The sequence below is a fragment of the Gossypium hirsutum genome, chromosome A08 (assembly GCF_007990345.1).
Source record: "Gossypium hirsutum isolate 1008001.06 chromosome A08, Gossypium_hirsutum_v2.1, whole genome shotgun sequence".
Classification (NCBI taxonomy): domain Eukaryota; kingdom Viridiplantae; phylum Streptophyta; class Magnoliopsida; order Malvales; family Malvaceae; genus Gossypium; species Gossypium hirsutum.
This window is the reverse complement of record NC_053431.1, coordinates 80,121,965-80,138,937: the sequence shown is the minus strand read 5'-3', so window position 1 is coordinate 80,138,937 and position 16,973 is coordinate 80,121,965. Positions and strand designations below refer to the sequence as shown.

The following is a 16,973-nucleotide window of genomic DNA, read 5'->3' as shown; positions in this document are numbered from 1 at the left end:
TACACACTGAGTTTTCGTAAACTCACCCGTTTCTAACTGTGCAGGTAATCCCTAAGCTTAGATGGTTTGGAGCTGCGAGGGACTCGGAGATGGCCACACTACTGTTTCTGTTTCTTTTAATTGCAATTAGATTTCGTTTTGGGTTTTTAATTTATGTAATAAGGCCGTTGGTGGGTTTTAAGTTTTAATTTGGATTGTGATTTCTTATACTAAACTGCTAGTCTAGGAAAACTCGAGATTTCAAAATGGCATGATTCTTCTAAGGAACACGAGTTTCCAACAACAAAGTTTTCAAAATGCTTCCGCGATTTTAATTGAGGTAATATACAAAAGGAAAACAAATTGGTAAACATTTTGATGAGAACTTTAGTTTAATAATAATAAAGGAATTTAGATTCAGTAATGGATTTTCACCAGAAATATCAAATTTGAAAAATGGTTTGATGTGACGCACCAGATTCGGCCATAACATCTAGGCCGAGTTTGGGGTGTTACATTTAATGGTATCAGAGCTTACGTTACAAAACTCGGTATGGTATGGGTAGCAGAAAATAATTGTTATTTTTGTTCTTTTTTTCTTTTTTTTTTGAAATTGGGGTTTGAAAAGTGTTTTTCTAAAATTTTGTTTTGAAATTTATCAATGAAACTTGACTTGTTTCTGAAAAGATGTTACTGGAAGTGTGGCACACCGAGTCTCCGGCACCAAATCTGTAAGTTCTCTAACTCTGTTTACTGTTATAGATTGAAATGCTATATTGAGAAACTACTATAGATAGTAGCACTATACTGGAACTCTCTAGTTAGAGTAAACTGTAACGCTTGAATTTAGATTTAGTATTTATTTGGTGTGTGTTCTAGAAATGTAGAAATTGTTTGCATGTGAAATCTATCCGCTCCGATGGATAAATGTTTTGGGTGTATGTTAGTATTATTAGTATCAGAGTGCACAGCGGAAGTGTGATGGTGTAGTCTGAGAGTGGGAAATTAAATTTCTTTAAGGGGGTAGAATTGTAACACTCCGAATTTGGGCCTAGAAGTATTGAGCCTTGAGTGTGGGTCCGTAAGAGGTTATATATAGTTATTTAATTGTGCAATGAAATGACACAATTAAATGTCTACTTTAGTGGTTAATGGCCCTGAGAAGTGTTGGAGAAATCTTGGGTTCAAACCTGGGCTTTAGCAAAAATTTTGGTATTAAGTGAAAAAAAAACCTGGATGCTTGGATGAGGGCCTTTTAAATTATTGTGTTAAATAAATGACACAAGGAAGCTTGTAGTCTAGTGGTTGTGACATTATTAAGGTTGTATGGGAGCTTGGGTTCAAGCCTTGGCTCTTGCAATTTATTTTGGTTTTTTTAAGGGAACCTGGACTTTGGCCTTTAGACCTTATAATTAATTGGGGATAAAATATGACACAAAAAGAGCCTATGGTGAAGTGGCAAGGTGGCGTCATAGAGTTGGTAAGGAAGTCCAGGGTTTGAAACTCATAGCAATCAAAGAGCATTTATTTTGCTAACAGGGGGCGGCAAGAGTTGGTGTTGAATTTAAACTCTGATGTTAGAGGGATCCCACATTGGGAAGCTAACATAAGAGGGGATGCGAAGCTGGCTTTAAATAAAGAGAACCATAAGAAGAGTAGAGGTACCTTTCTTGGCTGATCCCTTTCGCTTTATGGCGTGCTCGTTTGGGTTGGGCGTCGGCTAAGAGTGCTCGGAGCGTGGATTAACTCCAGTCTCCTATCAGGTGTGTATTTCTCAGTACTCTAGCTGTAGGATGGCTACTTCGGGCCGCGATGGGCCGAAAGAGGCCATGTGGGCCAATGGGCCTACGGGTCCAATTGGATAAGTTGTTTGATTGTGTAGTAAATATTGGACTAGGCTAGGTGAATCTCATATTTGTGGCTAGATTTGGGCTAAAAGGGCCACACGAGCGTGTGGGCCCATTTGGGCCGAGAATAGGCTTTAAGCCCATTCGTATTGTTATCCCTGTTTAGAATACTTTAGTTTACCAAATTACTGAAATGCCCTCAATTTGTAAAATTACCAAAGTACCCTCGATTTACAGAATTACTATTTTACCCTCGATTTACAGAATTACCATTTTACCCTCGATTTATAGAATTACCATTTTACCCTCGATTTATAGAATTATTGTTTCACCCTCGATTTATAAAATTACTAAAATACCTTTGGTTTACAAAATTACCAAAATACCTTCGATCAGTAAAATTACCAAAATACCCCTGGTTTGTAAAATTACTAAAATACCCCTGGCTTGTAAAATTACCAAAATACCCCTGGTTTGTAAAATTACTAAAATACCCCTGGCTTGTAAAATTACCAAAATACCCCTGATTTGTGAAATTATCGAAATACTCTCGATTTGTAAAATATCGAATTACTCTCGATTTGTAAAATATCGAAATACCCCTGTAGGGTAGAATTATCGAAATACCCCTGTAGGGTAGAATTACCGAAATACCCTTGTAGGGTAGAATTACTAAAATACCCCTGTAGGGTAGAATTACTAAAATACCCTTGTAGGGTAGAAATACTGAAATTACCCTGTATGATAGAATTACCAAGATACCCTTGGGTAAAATTACCATTTTGCCCGTAGGGTGTTAAATGACTGTTTTGCCCTTGTGAGCAAGTGACTGACTTGGACTGTGTGGTTGACGGATTTGATTGTGAATATATGTTGGTGATATGAATGACTTGACTGTGATTGTTTGATTCAAATATGGGCATGACATTCTGCATACATGACATGTTGCATGGGTTGAGTTTTATAAATGGAGGAAGTGCTAAAAGGGCTTTGCCCCAGTTTACCGAAAAGGGCTTTGCCCCAGTTTATCAAAAAGGGCTTTGCCCCAGTTATTAAAAGAGGTTAGGCCTCTAGTTATATGACAAAACAGCTATGCTGCCAGTGGAGAGTTTGGTTGGGTGGGTTGAGTTATTCCCCACATGGAGAGCTTGGTTGGTACGAGTGGAGAGTAGCGGATGGTGGGTTGAGTAGTCTCCCCAAATGGGCTTGAATACATTCATTGGTATTTCATGTGATTTTGAAATGGGCCTATGGGCCATACCATTTACAGTAAAGGCTTCGGCCCAGTGATATGATTTATGAAAAGGCTTCAGCCTAGTAACCGTTAAACGAAAGGCTTCGGCCCAGTATATGTCGAGAATGAATAGGGCTTTGGCCCAGATTTTACTGATACCGTGTCATTCACTGTTTGTTTGTTATTGGGATTACACACTGAGTTTTCGTAAACTCACCCGTTTCTAACTGTGCAGGTAATCCCTAAGCTTAGATGGTTTGGAGCTGCGAGGGACTCGGAGATGGCCACACTACTGTTTCTGTTTCTTTTAATTGCAATTAGATTTCGTTTCGGGTTTTTAATTTATGTAATAAGGCCGTTGGTGGGTTTTAAGTTTTAATTTGGATTGTGATTTCTTATACTAAACTGCTAGTCTAGGAAAACTCGAGATTTCAAAATGGCATGATTCTTCTAAGGAACATGAGCTTCCAACAACAAAGTTTTCAAAATGCTTCCGCGATTTTAAATGAGGTAATATACCAAAGGAAAACAAATTGGTAAACGTTTTGATGAGAACTTTAGTTTAATAATAATAAAGGAATTTAGATTCAGTAATGGATTTTCACCAGAAAGATCAAATTTGAAAAATGGTTTGATGTGACGCACCAGATTCGGCCATAACGTCTAGGCCGGGTTTGGAGTGTTACACCCTAGCTTGAAATATGGGTAGAAATAGAGAGAGCATGTTACGAGGCTCTCAATAATACAAAGAGCATTAAAAACCGGGCTAGAGAGCACTTACTATTGAGCTTGAAATGTTGAAAACCCTAGCAATGGAGAGCATGCAAATTTTAGCAGCATGGAGAAGATGAATGACATGATTTTGGCTTATTTTTCCCTTTTTATTCTTTAATTAACTAAATGACCAAAATGCCCTTCCTTACTAAACTTCCAAAATTTTCCATGCATGCCCATTTTTGTCCAAAATCTTAGAAATTAGGCAAATTACTCTTTAAGGACCTCTAATTAACATTCCAAAGCAATTTCATACAAATTGCTTCTAGAACCCAAGTTTTGCAATTTATTCAATTTGGTCCTTAGTTTCCAATTGGACACCTTACACATAGAATTTCTTCATAAAACTTTAACAATTATTTTAATGTCTAATTTGTGATCCTGAAATCACTATTCTAACTAGGCCCTAATTCGAGATGTTACAGTTGGGACGCGACCGTGTGTCTCTTGTTCGAAAGTTACATGGGCCCGAGTGATAGTCGTGTGACCCTTGTTTCCAATTTTTATGAATCTTTTCGAAACTTTCTAATTTGTTTCAAATTGGTCCCAAATTGCTTCTAAGTTATTTATAGGGCCTCGAGGGCTCGATTTAGGGACTATGCATATGAGATGAATGGTTTGTGATGTAATGACCCGAATTTTATGGTTATCAGGAAAGTGTATTTTTGGGTCTTCATTTCTGAAAAAATGGTTTCGTAAATATTTATTAGAAATATTTACGAAGTTAATTGTGAGGTTAATTAGATTGTGGATAGGTGAAGAAAGGTTAATTAGGTATAAGGATTAAATTGAATAAAAAGTAAAAGTCTAATTATAGATTAAAAGAAATGAAAAAAACAAAAAAAGAAACAAAGAATAGAAATGAAAAATAGGGGAGAAAGAAAGAAAGTAAAAAGGGAAAGAAAGAAAAGGGAGAAATAGGAATTTTAAAGCTTGGAATTTAAATAGTTAACGTTGTGCCGAAAAACCTCGGCTAAGAAAGGAAAAGACAAAGTCAACGAGGGTTAGCTTGAAAATTACGATTTGTATTTCTATAATCCGAACTTAATATTTAATTGTTGAAATTATTATATATTTATGGTAAGTGCATCGAGATGATTATTTGAATTGGAGTGAATATTGGTTGAAATTGAAAAGTGAATTTATTTATTAATTCTTGTATTTTGATTAAATATTATGGTAAGTAATTTAGGTGAGAATTATTTGTATTGTGTTTTACAATTGAAATGGATTGATTTGGTATGTGATAAATTTATTAAATTTATATGGATATATATATATGATTGATGTGAAAATTGAATATTGAATGTATGTTATATTGAAAATTAAATTAATTGGGAATGTGAAAAAATAAATATGAATATGTGATTAATGTGGAATTTGGAATATTTGTTACTGAAAAGTGAATTGAATTGTATTGAATTATGAATTTATGTGATTAATTAAAATGTAAATTGATTGGAAAATTTGAAAGTGAATTGAATACCCTATTAATAGTATCGAGCTAGTCGGATATAATTAGCATGCCATAGGATTGGAAGTGTTCAGGGATACTTTGACCTTGAGTCGATGAGGCACTATAAGTGTCGCCTTACTGCTACTATTCCGGATTCGTTTCGAAGAGGTACTCCGTACCTTACTGTTACTGTTACTGTTCCGGATTTATTCCGATGAGGTACTCTGCGTACCACTATTGTTACTGTTACTGTTACTGTTACCGTTACGATGTATTTCGGTTCTGGCCGATTAAACACTGTATGCTATCCCGGTGTGTGGGTTGGATCCATGTATTTGTCTGAGTCTGAGTCATGTTAATAGGGTAAATAAAGGTACTGAATAACTGACTACTACTGAATAACTGACTGTTACTCGATAACTAACTGCTACTGAATAATTGATTGTTACTGAATAATTTATCGTTACTGAATAATTGACTGTTAAAAAGTGATTGAATATTATTGAATGACTAGTTGTTATTGAATGATTGATTGTTACTGAATGAAACTGATAAATTGATCGATACTGAAAATTATTTACTGATATTGAATAGTGAACAAAAGTATAAGTGAGACATATGAATGGAAAATATTATTATTTAAATGACTGTGAATTTATTTGAAAAGCTAATTGGGTTAATAGATGATAAAGATTGAATGAGTTGTAAAGAATTTATCCATAAAATGAATAAATGAATATTTATTATCATTAAATGATATTAAGTGTATGTTTTACTATTTAATGTTTGGATTATAGAAATACCACTGAGTTCATACTCAGCATACGGTTTGTTTCCGTGCGCAGGATAGGTTAAAGTCAGACCATTGAATCAGCATCCTAGGTCGATCCCGAACTCAATGTGATGAGGTATATTAATTATTGGTAATGGCATGTACCTAAAATGTCCATATGTGTCATTTTGGATTGTCAATGTAAGGATGAAATAAGTAAATTTAGATTTAGTAATAGTATATGGTAGGAACTGGCTTATTTGGTAAGAATTTGAACTATTTGATAATGTATGTGAAATACTTAAAAAGATTCATCATATAAGCACGTAAAATGTCTAATTTGACATGTTTTAAGTAGGTTTGAATGTGATTTAAAGTGATCGAACTGAATTGACTGGTAATGCCCCGTAATCCTATTCGGGGGATAGATAAGGCTTAGGGGGTGTTACATGTGATACATTTAAATTATTGGATGTTATGATGTTTAAATGTTTTCGATTTTCAGTAATGTTCTGTAACCCTAATTCGACAACGGAGACGGATTAGGGGTGTTACAGTGACTTTGGTACATTATTGATCAAGTTGTTTGTTCATATTTGATTTATAAAGATTGTATGTTTTGTTTGAAATTATAGTATGAATGTGTAAAGTAGTTAAATTGGAAATCGCAAGTTGCAGTTTCATTAGAAATTGCAGAAATAGTTTGTCACGTCGCGACGAGATCAAGTTACCATGCTATGATGCAACGTCGAGTATTTGTCGCTGGGACGAGACCTAGTCAGTATGTTGCATTGCAACAAGGAACCCCTGACATCGCGACATCAACTTGAAGTTCTGAAAATGTTACAGTTTTGTCCTAATTTGATCTCGAGTTAGCATTATAACTTTCGAAAGCTCATATAAGACCTAGAAACGTATGTATATTATTTTATATACTCAAATTGCCTATAATTGAATGTTAATGGCGTGAATTGAATTATAAATTGTTTGTAGTTGCTTCGGTAACTAGTATAACATTTTATAGCTCAGACCTGGCGATCAGTTCGGGCAATAGGCGTTACAACAAGAGTCAAATGATGCCAAAGCCATTCTCATAAAATATGAAAGCCAAAATGATGAGATTTCAATTGTTGAAATATTCAAACCTGGCCATAATGGACTTGATTACACTGTTAAGAAACTTATATCTCCTTCAGTTTTTGTTAAATCTAAATACATGGTTGCTACTTCATCTTTTAAGGTAGGTAAAAAGAAGAATAAAAAATCTCTTTGAGTCCAAATATATAAGATCCCATTGTTACAATTTGATGAATGATCAAAAATGGAGAAATACAAGGAACATCTAATCAAATGATACAAGAGTTTATGGAACAATTACCTAGATGGCAACATGTATGCAAGATTGGAAGAAGTTTAGATCAGTTGCAAACATGTTATACAATAACTCGAAACAAGTGCAAACCGAGGTAATTTCAAAACCCATAAAAAAATGTTCAAGTGGCTTCAACCAATTGACTTGAGTCACTAACTAATATAGGTTAACAATTAATAAAGAAAATAAATATAAAGAGTGTACGAAATGAATGCAAGTAAAAGGAACGATTACAAATTAACCTCACTTATTCAACCTCAATTCATAAATTAGTAATTTATGTCAATTTAACTTGAATTTAGAATCAATTACTCAAATCCATCTCCAGCTTTAGGATAAGTTCTTAGAAAGCACAATTGCCACTGATGTATATTCCTCAGCGCCTCTAGTTATGTACTACAATTATTAGCTTTGTCCTTGACTATCAAGATATTCACGTGGAGGTTGTTACCTGAAATCAATTTTGGGTAATCTCTTGATTAGATCACCAAGGCACTAAGGCGAAAGTAAGGAACTACTCGGACTTACTTTCCCTTTAGAATTTCTATTTACCTATTTATCACTTAGAGTAAACAGCATACGCATAAATCAAAATTGTCGGTATGGTAGCAATTGTATTAGGCAGTGGATGCGAAGAGATAAATGATGGATCAGAGATTGGGCTCAAGGAATTGTTTGACTCAATCAAGCATCTAGCATTGATCAAAGGATCAACAGGGGCAGCGTTGGTAATGCAGATTATCAAGCCTTTTCTTTCACTCCATGAGCCGAAGGGAAAAAAGTAAGAGAAGATGGGTGTATAATGGTCTTTTAACATTAAACAATACGATCATACAGGAACGACTCTACCCACCGGTCATGGTTACGTACAAGTTTGAGGAAAGTCAAAACACTTCCCGTTAACACAACAGTGATAAGAGAAAAATTATCTCTTCATCTTTTGTTAGAAATTCTTTTTCTATAACCAAATCATTATCTGTTTCTTTCAAACTTATTCTTTCTTTTTCTGCTCCTGCTGCCTATACAAAAAGAGATCAACTTCTGTAAGCTCTGCAGAACCTTTTTTTTTTTTTACCTTATTTACTTTGGTTAATGGGAGTTTGGTTTTATTATTTTTCTTGCTTTGCTTTTAGTTTGTTGTTTTAGCTTTCGATTATGGGGCATAATTTGTTCTCTTTTTGTAATAGTTTGAGCTGTTAATTAGGGGTTAATTGATTCACTTTGATGTAAAAAAATTTGAAAATTCAATGGTTTAATTGTTCCCGGTTCATGAAAACCTTGTCCCTGTAAGTGGGCTAGATACGAATTATATGACACAGTAGATTTATGAGATTTTAATTCTAAATCTAGGAAGCATGAGTGATTGATTATTCTTGTGATATACATGTTATCTCAATATTGAAGGGTTCCGCTTTAGGATAGGTCCCGTAGCAGTTTATAGTCTCGGCAAAGATTGAGAAGTGGTGCATTCATGTTGAATCTGTTCAGTTTGCGGGGGCTGCCTTGGACTGGTGCTAATGGTCAGCAAAAGGTTCATTCAACAGCCTCTTTGAATTTCCCATTTGGTTGTCATTGATTATCATGCATCCCTTAGTCACCTCCATTTTCAGGTTCAGTTGACGGCTGCAGAGTTGGAATCACTTAGATCGGAACTCGCTGATATAGAAGAGAGAGAAGCTCACATGAAAGCTCGGTAAAGGAGAGCTGAATCTTGTCCTTTGAACCATTATGTATATTTTGGTCAGCTATATATGAACCTTTTGTTCTTGAGGTCTAGCAAATAACATTCCTACGCAATATTCAGATTTGGATACAATACTTCTGCATGTGATGATGTTTCTGTGTCATTGCAGGTTGGAACATATCGAGGGGATTTTGCGATCGGCTCGACTTTCTGGCTATTTGTACATTCGAACCGTATGCATTTTCCAATTTTGCTATCTTTGTATCAAGTTTATCCTGCATCCAGCTCTTTGTTCTTGCGTTACTGTTACTCTTCTGGTTAATGATCTTCCTACATATCTTTAATTCTCAGAGATGGACAGCTTTACCCGGAGAACCTGCTCCTATCGATGATACCAAAGTCAACGATTGGCTTCCTCGATTCATTGTTCTTCACGGCCAATGTATATTCTTCTATTTACTCTCCACAGGTAATTAACTTTTTGATGAATTAAGTTTCAAATGGAGCTAAACTTGGAAAAAGCAATAATTAAACTAGTAAGATTGAAGGATACGTGAAACAGGTTGGTATATTAATTATAAACATGACTTGATAATCAACTTCTTAATTTACAATCTGCAGATTTGAGCCCTCAGGATTCCACCCTACTATCCGATGTGGTGGAAGTAGGTTCCTTGCCATGTTTTACGAGAGAAGATGAAGGAACACGATATTCCTTTTATATCTTAACTCGCCAAGGACTGCGCTATGAATGTTCACATGTTTCTCAAATACAGGTAAACAATGTGTCCTTAATATGCATATATATGAACAGAGTACAATGTGCTGTTCTAAACTCATAAACGTTATTGCTTCATGTTATTTTTGTAAAGTATGCTTGCTGCTGAGTTCTGAGCCTGTGTAAGTTGAGGTCAATTCTTCATTTTCTTATTTGCAATTTATTAAGATGAAGCTAAGCTATGTTACTGAGTGTAATATGTTTAATTTTCTCTCTATATAGCAAGGTCAACTCAAGACTTTGTCTATTTGGTTAGTACATATAATCACCGTTATGCACAGACAGCTAATAAGTTGAGATTCGAATTCTATCATCTATATATACATCTCTAAGCATATATAGTAAGGTTGAAGAAAATCATATAATTTCACTGTGTCCATGTAAATTTTGCATTGATCAAATTTGAGTTTTATTATTTTCTGTGTTTTGGTAGGTGGACACCTGGCTATCGGCTTTGCAGACAGGCTGCAAGGTGGTTTCTGAATCTGATGTTTTAGTTCCAAATGGTTCAAGTAAAAAGTAGAATCATTTACAGATTTTGTAACAGTAAGTTGTAAATATAAGGTGAAAGTTACAATTACTAACAAATTGTCTTGTGAATGTAAATATAGGATGCCACTTTCCATTAATAAAACATCATCCATCTTCGAGGATTCCTTAAATTTAGAAATGACAAACTTTGATTTCTTACTTGGGCTTCATCAATTGACTTGTACAGAAAAATTTAAACAAAGTCTTAATATCTTTTATTGGTTTCACAATGTATCCATCAAAGCGAGCTTAATGACTAATTCTCTATATTCTATAGGTCCGTTAAGAAATAAATACTGGTCACTGATTTTAAAGCTATTTCATGCCCAAAGCGAAGATCGAATGATCACTGGTTAAAGTAGGACAGATATTTACATCCTACTTAACTCCAGTGTTCGATAAAAAAGCAAAACTATTTTTAGTTATTCGACAAAAAGGTAACAGAAAAGAAAAACAAATGGAAGAAGAAGAAAATAATGAATAGACAACTGTAAAGAAAAATTCTTTATATATTAAATGGGAAAATGAAAAGTTTTAGTAGATGATGAGGGACCTAATTGTTATTTTCAATAATTTTAAATTAATAGTATTATTTTGAAATTAGTAAGTAAATATACTTATATTTAGGTGTAAGTGTTTGATATAGTATGTATCTAATACAAATCTAATCAAAAGTTGTATGTTTATATCCATACATTGAAAACGAGTAATTCAAAAAGAATGAAGAATTTCAAGATTAAATTTATCATTATTTTAAGAAACACAATAAATCTCCTTATAAAATTAAAAACATTATTCCTATTTATTTGGAATGGGAGTCTGAAATATATGCAGTAATAATATTAAACTAGCGAGTATCTTTTTAGTACATATCAAAATCTAATATACGTTTTCAATGATTCCAATCGGGAGTGTAGCTCATATGGTAGAGCGCTCGCTTTGCATGCGAGAGGCGCGGGGTTCAATTCCCCGCACTTCCAAAATTATTTTTTTCACAATATTTTCTGAATTTTTATTGTCAAAACGTCAACAGTCTTTTGCTATATAAATAATTTCACTGATAAACTAAGTTTTCAAATCAACAGCTCTTTTATAAGAAACCCCAACCGCCGATCCAGCTTTGAATAACTCAGCATTCGGCGGGTCGTTCATGATTCAATTAAACTGTTTTTTTTTTTTCTGACAGCGATCAAAGGACTATTAAATTTTGGTTTTAGCGATGTAAACACAGTAGCTTTCTAAGCTTTGGGTAAAAATTTTAGCGTCACTTGTTTACTGCCAATCAACACTACCATGAGCTTTGGCTCTGGCCCTTTGAATTTAATTTCATGATTTACTGCCACAACTCCCAATTGAATCCTATGATTCTTCCATACCTAAAAGGATTTGAAAATCAACTTGGAGTCCTGATGAGAATCGACGGAAGATACGTAAGTATCTGTGGCAAAACTGCTATTGGGATACGGCCAGCTTTGACAGTGTTTGGAAATATAAATTGCAACAATAGAGAATCGGGATAAAGTTTGAGGTTTCACATTATTTCTCATAATTTGTTTTCAATCAGTAAAACTCACATAGATTTGAGGTTTGAGGGTAAATGGTAAGTTTTTATATAAAAAGTTTTTTTGGACATATTATAGTATGTGATGTGTTTTTATTAACTCATTATACAGTAGAGAAATTCCTTGGGTCAATCCAATCCCCATTTTCCTCTTGCCAAATCACAAAACGTCTTACCCCTTTCTTTAAGATGACGCGCTTAAGCATTAACATTAAAAGCAACTCTTGTATGGCCTTTGACTAATTTATATGACGGTGGAGTGGTTTGAAGCGGAAGAGGGGCGGTGGACTGGTGGGATCCATATTGAAATTTATGTGGTTATCATAAACCTTTCGTAAACGTAACCATTTATGAACGTGTTTAGCTCCTAAAACAGACACTTTAAGCATTTAGATTAGTTCTCTTATCCAATTATCTCTATGTAACCGTCCTATTCATACATACATTTTCATTTTAAAACAAAATGAAGATATTTTTACAGTTTGGATATCGAAATGTATCTATTTGTGTAAGATTTTTTTTATTCCTTTGATCATTTAAATCAATTTCTAGCCTTATGTATTTTTTAGGTACATTAATATTATAATATTAAACTATTTAATGTGTAACTAATTATTTAAATTTTTTTTTAATTCAATCAATTCTATCCCTTATTTTTAAACTATAGCGTCTACCTTTAGTATAAAAGATGGTGATGTGGCAAGCAATAGGACAATACTTCTCACAAAATAGGTATGTCACATAAAAAATTCCTTAAATATTGTTACCTTATAAGTTAATATACTAGTTTTTTAAAACATTTATTATTTAAATAATCACACATTAATTAAAGTTGTGATTAGTGGCTTTTTAAAGTTACTAGTTTATTATATTGTCAAAAAAAAATGTCTCCGATCGGAGGTACTGAGAATTTGATTAGAGATCGAAATATTAAAAAAGTTCTCTTTTAAGGACTTGAATTTTGGTGTGAACAATGAAATGGTCGTGGACTTTTTTCTTGTTTCGGAAGTCTTATGGAGGGATAAACTTCCGGGTCGAGGGGCCCCTAATTCAGGTAGAGATGAGGATTTTGAGTTTTTTAATGGTGACGTGGTGAGATCTATGGTGAATGGTATTCCCGTTATTAACTTTTCTGAGAAAATCCAACAGATTCTTTTTAAAGAGATGGCAACCATGGTGGTCGTAAAATTACTTAGCCAAAATATGTCTTACTCTATTTTACAAAATAGGACTCAAAATATTTGGAAGCCTACGCAACAGATTCATATAATGAATGTGGAAAATGGTTATTTCATGATAAAATTCCAGAGTCGTGATGATTATGAAAGGGTGCTTACACAGGGACCATGGATTGTCCTCGGCCAATATCTCATGGTTCAACCATGGACTCCGAAGTTTAACGCTTTCCAAGCTTTTCCTAGTAAAACTATGGTTTGGGTCAGATTACCGAGACTTCTGGGGTTCCTCTATAAGTGCCAAATTTTGGAAGAAATCGGGGGTTTGATTGAGACGATCACCAAGCTCAATTTTCAGACGGACAAGGGGTCGAGGGGAAATTTTGCCAAAATGGTTGTGTGTGTTTATTTGAAAAAGCCCTTAGTATCTTAGATTCTAGTTGACATGGTGATTTAGAGATTTGAGTTTGAAGCATTGTCGTCCATGTGTTTCTCTTCCAGAAGATTCGGACATTCAAATGACATGTGTGGAATTGAGGTTTTCACTGAATGGAAACTAGTTTTCGATGTAGCATGTTAAACTAGTTTTTGCACTTAAGGAGCCTAAATACAAGAATTTCTATTATGTTTTAGTTAGGTTTCTTTAGTTTTACTTATATCTAATAAAATGTGTGAAATAAGTCTTTTATTGACCTTAAGGGCCAAATGAGGCCTAAGGGAGAGCTAACGTACTACGTGAGTGTACATGATACCATTAGAAGGCATTTTAGGCCGATACTAGAAGATATGTCGCAACACGTGAGGTCCGATGTCGCAACGTGGAGAAAGTATAAAACTGTTTTCGATGTCATGACATTAACTTTAGAATGGAAATTAAACACAAAGCAAGGGTGTTTTGGTCTGCACAATCGAACTTAAAGCTCGGGAACGTTAGTTGACCTAGGGTTAAGGACAATGGCCACCTAAAGGCTATAAATAGGTTCCTTTAACACATGTTATATATATCATTCCATTAACCTAGATTCTCTCTTTAGATTTAATTTCATTTTCTTTCGTTCTTAGTTTTTTTTTCAGAACTTAGTTTATTTGTCCACTGCTTTCCTTCAAGAGATCTGTTTTGCAAAAATGATCAACTTTTGGGGATTCGTGCTATTATTTATATAAATCAGGCTTTTCTTAAACTCTACACTTCAATTCATTCAGTATGCTTTATTCTTCCATATATTCCATATTTTTATGAAAGTCATGATAAACTAATCCTTCTATAGGGGATAGCGAGTGGAGGCATGATCTATTAACTATTTTGTAGGGTTACTTAAGAGAGCAGTTGTTTGAGAAAGGAAGAGCGTGAAACAAACCCTAGTCCTGGTAACCCTGAAAAATCATCAATGTAAGAATTAAACTAAAATTGGTATTGCCCATCTGTGAACACCTTCACCCCAAGCCAGTTTGGACTATAAGGTCGAAAGATAAGTAATCATTGCTAACTTGTTATGTTAGTGGAATATCGGAAGATCCTACTAAGGTAGCGACTAATTGGTTGATAAGAAACCCGAAATGAAAATTGATTGGGATTGCTGAAGCAAGCTAATCAATCACCCATCATCAAATTTGATTCATTCTACTTTTTCTATCTCTTGAAATTTAGTTTCTTTTATGTTATTTTATTTTATTCTTAGTATTATAAAAATCTCAAAAACTCCTATTTACGTTTTCGTAATATAACTTGATTAAAATATTAATTAGATCTTTTAGTGTGTAGGTTAAAATTGATCTAACCTCTGCCTCCCTTGGCTTCAATCCTCGGAGTACTCACCCACTCTGTTGTAAAACTATATTACAACTAGACCTGTACACTTGCAGATATTGCCTCATAATTATATATTTGAACGTAGTATTCACACTCTGGATATTAGGATGTTTAGAGGTGATCAGTGGCCAAAACGGTGGAGCCGCCAGAGCCGTTCGATCCCTAGATGATCATAGAGAGGAAGTTAAGGCGTAAGGGTTCGCCTCAATTCTAAATTGAAAATTGCTGAGAATAACGCTCCTAATTTGAAGGGGATAGAAACGGATAAAAATAAGGAAACTGATACTATTTTTTCAGGGATAAGGTTTCAAATGGGATAGTTCTAAAAGAGTTGAATCAGGAGAGTGCTTCTAGGGTTATGAGGAAAAATAATGTTTTCAATAAAATGATAAACAACTTTAGCGTTTTAGGTGAAGAAGTTGTGGAAGGGTTGGATTCATTGAAGGATAATAGTGGGCTCATGATGGATGGTTTGGGTCATAATAATGGGTCATTGGTGGGCCCACTAGGTTTTGAAAACATGACATTTGGAAAGAATAATGTTGTTGGGCCTGGAATTTTGTGTCTGGACTTTTTGAAGAAACACGACGGTAATGTGAGTAGTGGATCAGTGTTTAATGATCTAGGCCTTCATGATGGACAGCTGGAGGACCCACCAAGCTTTGGGAAAAAGGTGGATCAAAATGAAATTAATACTAAGGCCATTGGGCTTGCTATTACGCACCCAAAAAGCGGAAATGTGTAGATTCTTTACAATTCAGGTAAGCTTGATATTGGGTAGGAGGAAATTCAAAAAAAAAAATCTAGTCATTCAATTAATTTTTTTATAAAAGAATGTCAGACCCTTTTGGAGAGTACTGCTCATTTAAACCTAATTTTTTAGTGTCCAGTGGAATCAACAGTGGAACTTAACTAGGATTTACTTGATTCTCGCAAACATTCAACTATTACTTTTAAGCGTCAAGAGAGACTCAATAACACTAAATCAACCGAAATTGGTATTTCGATTAGTAAAGTAAAAGGGTTCTAGTTTCGAAAGGGAGGGGATCCGAAATTAAGGGGGCACTATTTGAAATGGTAGTGTTATCAGTAAGATAATTCGTGAGTGTGGGGGGCGCTGTAAAAATTCTAGGAGTGCAAGAGTTCTGTTGATAGAATCAATAAATTCAAAGGTCAAACTCATTAATTTGCAAATCAACGAAGATAAGATGAGAAACTTGAATATGGATGGGAAACGAAATGGCAACACTTGCTAGACTTGCGCTTTGGTACATCTCTTACCTTTTTTTTATATTTTAATTTTTTTAATGGATTTGTCCAGTTTTGCATGGAATTGTCAAGGGTGTGCAAGTAGCAAGTTTTCAATGATCTTTCGTGAGTATAAACGGGAATTTAAGCTGGATATTGTTGGTTTATTTGAAACTAGAGTTAGTGGCGACAAAGCTAATTCAATTATTGCATATCTTGGTTTTCAATGCTCTCATCTAGTGGAAGCTATTGGTTATTCTGAGAGTATTTCGGTTGAGTAGAAGGATTTATTACGGGTTGATATTATCCGGAGTCACCCCCAATTTATTTTGATTTGGGTTTTGATAGCACTTTCCAACTGCTAGTTTTTGTTGTTTTTGTATACAGTAGTCCTGAAAATCGTAAGTGAATGTAGCTTTGAGAGGTTTTGATGATGACTATTCCTCGTTTTGATTTACATTGGGTAGTTATAGGTGATTTCAATGCGATCTTAACCTCTAGTGAGAAAATGAGAGAGCGAGTTATTAGAAAATATGTTCTTTTTTTAGAGATTTTATGAATTCTTTTAGGATAAATGATTTGGGTTTCAGAGGTGATCTTTTCACGTGGCAGAGAGGTGGAGTTTCGGAACGTCTTAACAGGGCTATTGGGAATAAGACGCAGTTGACTTCATTTCCTAATTATTCTGTGACTCATTTGTTTAGACTGAAGCTGGTCACAAGCCTATTTTTCTTTTGTTTTAATCTGAACTT

General features: G+C 34.4%; 1 protein-coding gene and 1 non-coding gene across 9 annotated transcripts; both read left to right on the top strand.

Annotated features, from left to right (window-relative positions):
- The first annotated feature begins 7,881 nt into the window (after positions 1-7,881).
- Positions 7,882-10,558, top strand: LOC107962388 (uncharacterized). 8 transcript variants are annotated; one of them, XM_041074489.1, is made up of 7 exons: positions 7,989-8,215; positions 8,839-8,965; positions 9,045-9,127; positions 9,288-9,351; positions 9,470-9,587; positions 9,740-9,894; positions 10,330-10,558. In XM_041074489.1, the coding sequence occupies exons 2-7, from the start codon at positions 8,906-8,908 to the stop codon at positions 10,417-10,419; spliced, it is 570 nt and encodes a 189-aa protein (XP_040930423.1). In that variant the 5' UTR covers positions 7,989-8,215; positions 8,839-8,905; the 3' UTR covers positions 10,420-10,558. The 8 variants fall into 8 exon arrangements, with proteins under 8 accessions (XP_040930420.1, XP_040930423.1, XP_040930425.1 ...); XM_041074491.1 differs by lacking the exon at positions 7,989-8,215 and adding an exon at positions 8,236-8,477 and having other exon boundaries at positions 8,857-8,965; positions 9,051-9,127; XM_041074492.1 differs by lacking the exon at positions 7,989-8,215 and adding an exon at positions 8,236-8,477 and having other exon boundaries at positions 8,852-8,965; positions 9,051-9,127.
- A 776-nt stretch (positions 10,559-11,334) lies between these two features.
- Positions 11,335-11,407, top strand: TRNAA-UGC (transfer RNA alanine (anticodon UGC)). Its single transcript has one exon. It is a non-coding gene; the product is annotated as a tRNA-Ala (tRNA).
- Positions 11,408-16,973: the final 5,566 nt, after the last annotated feature.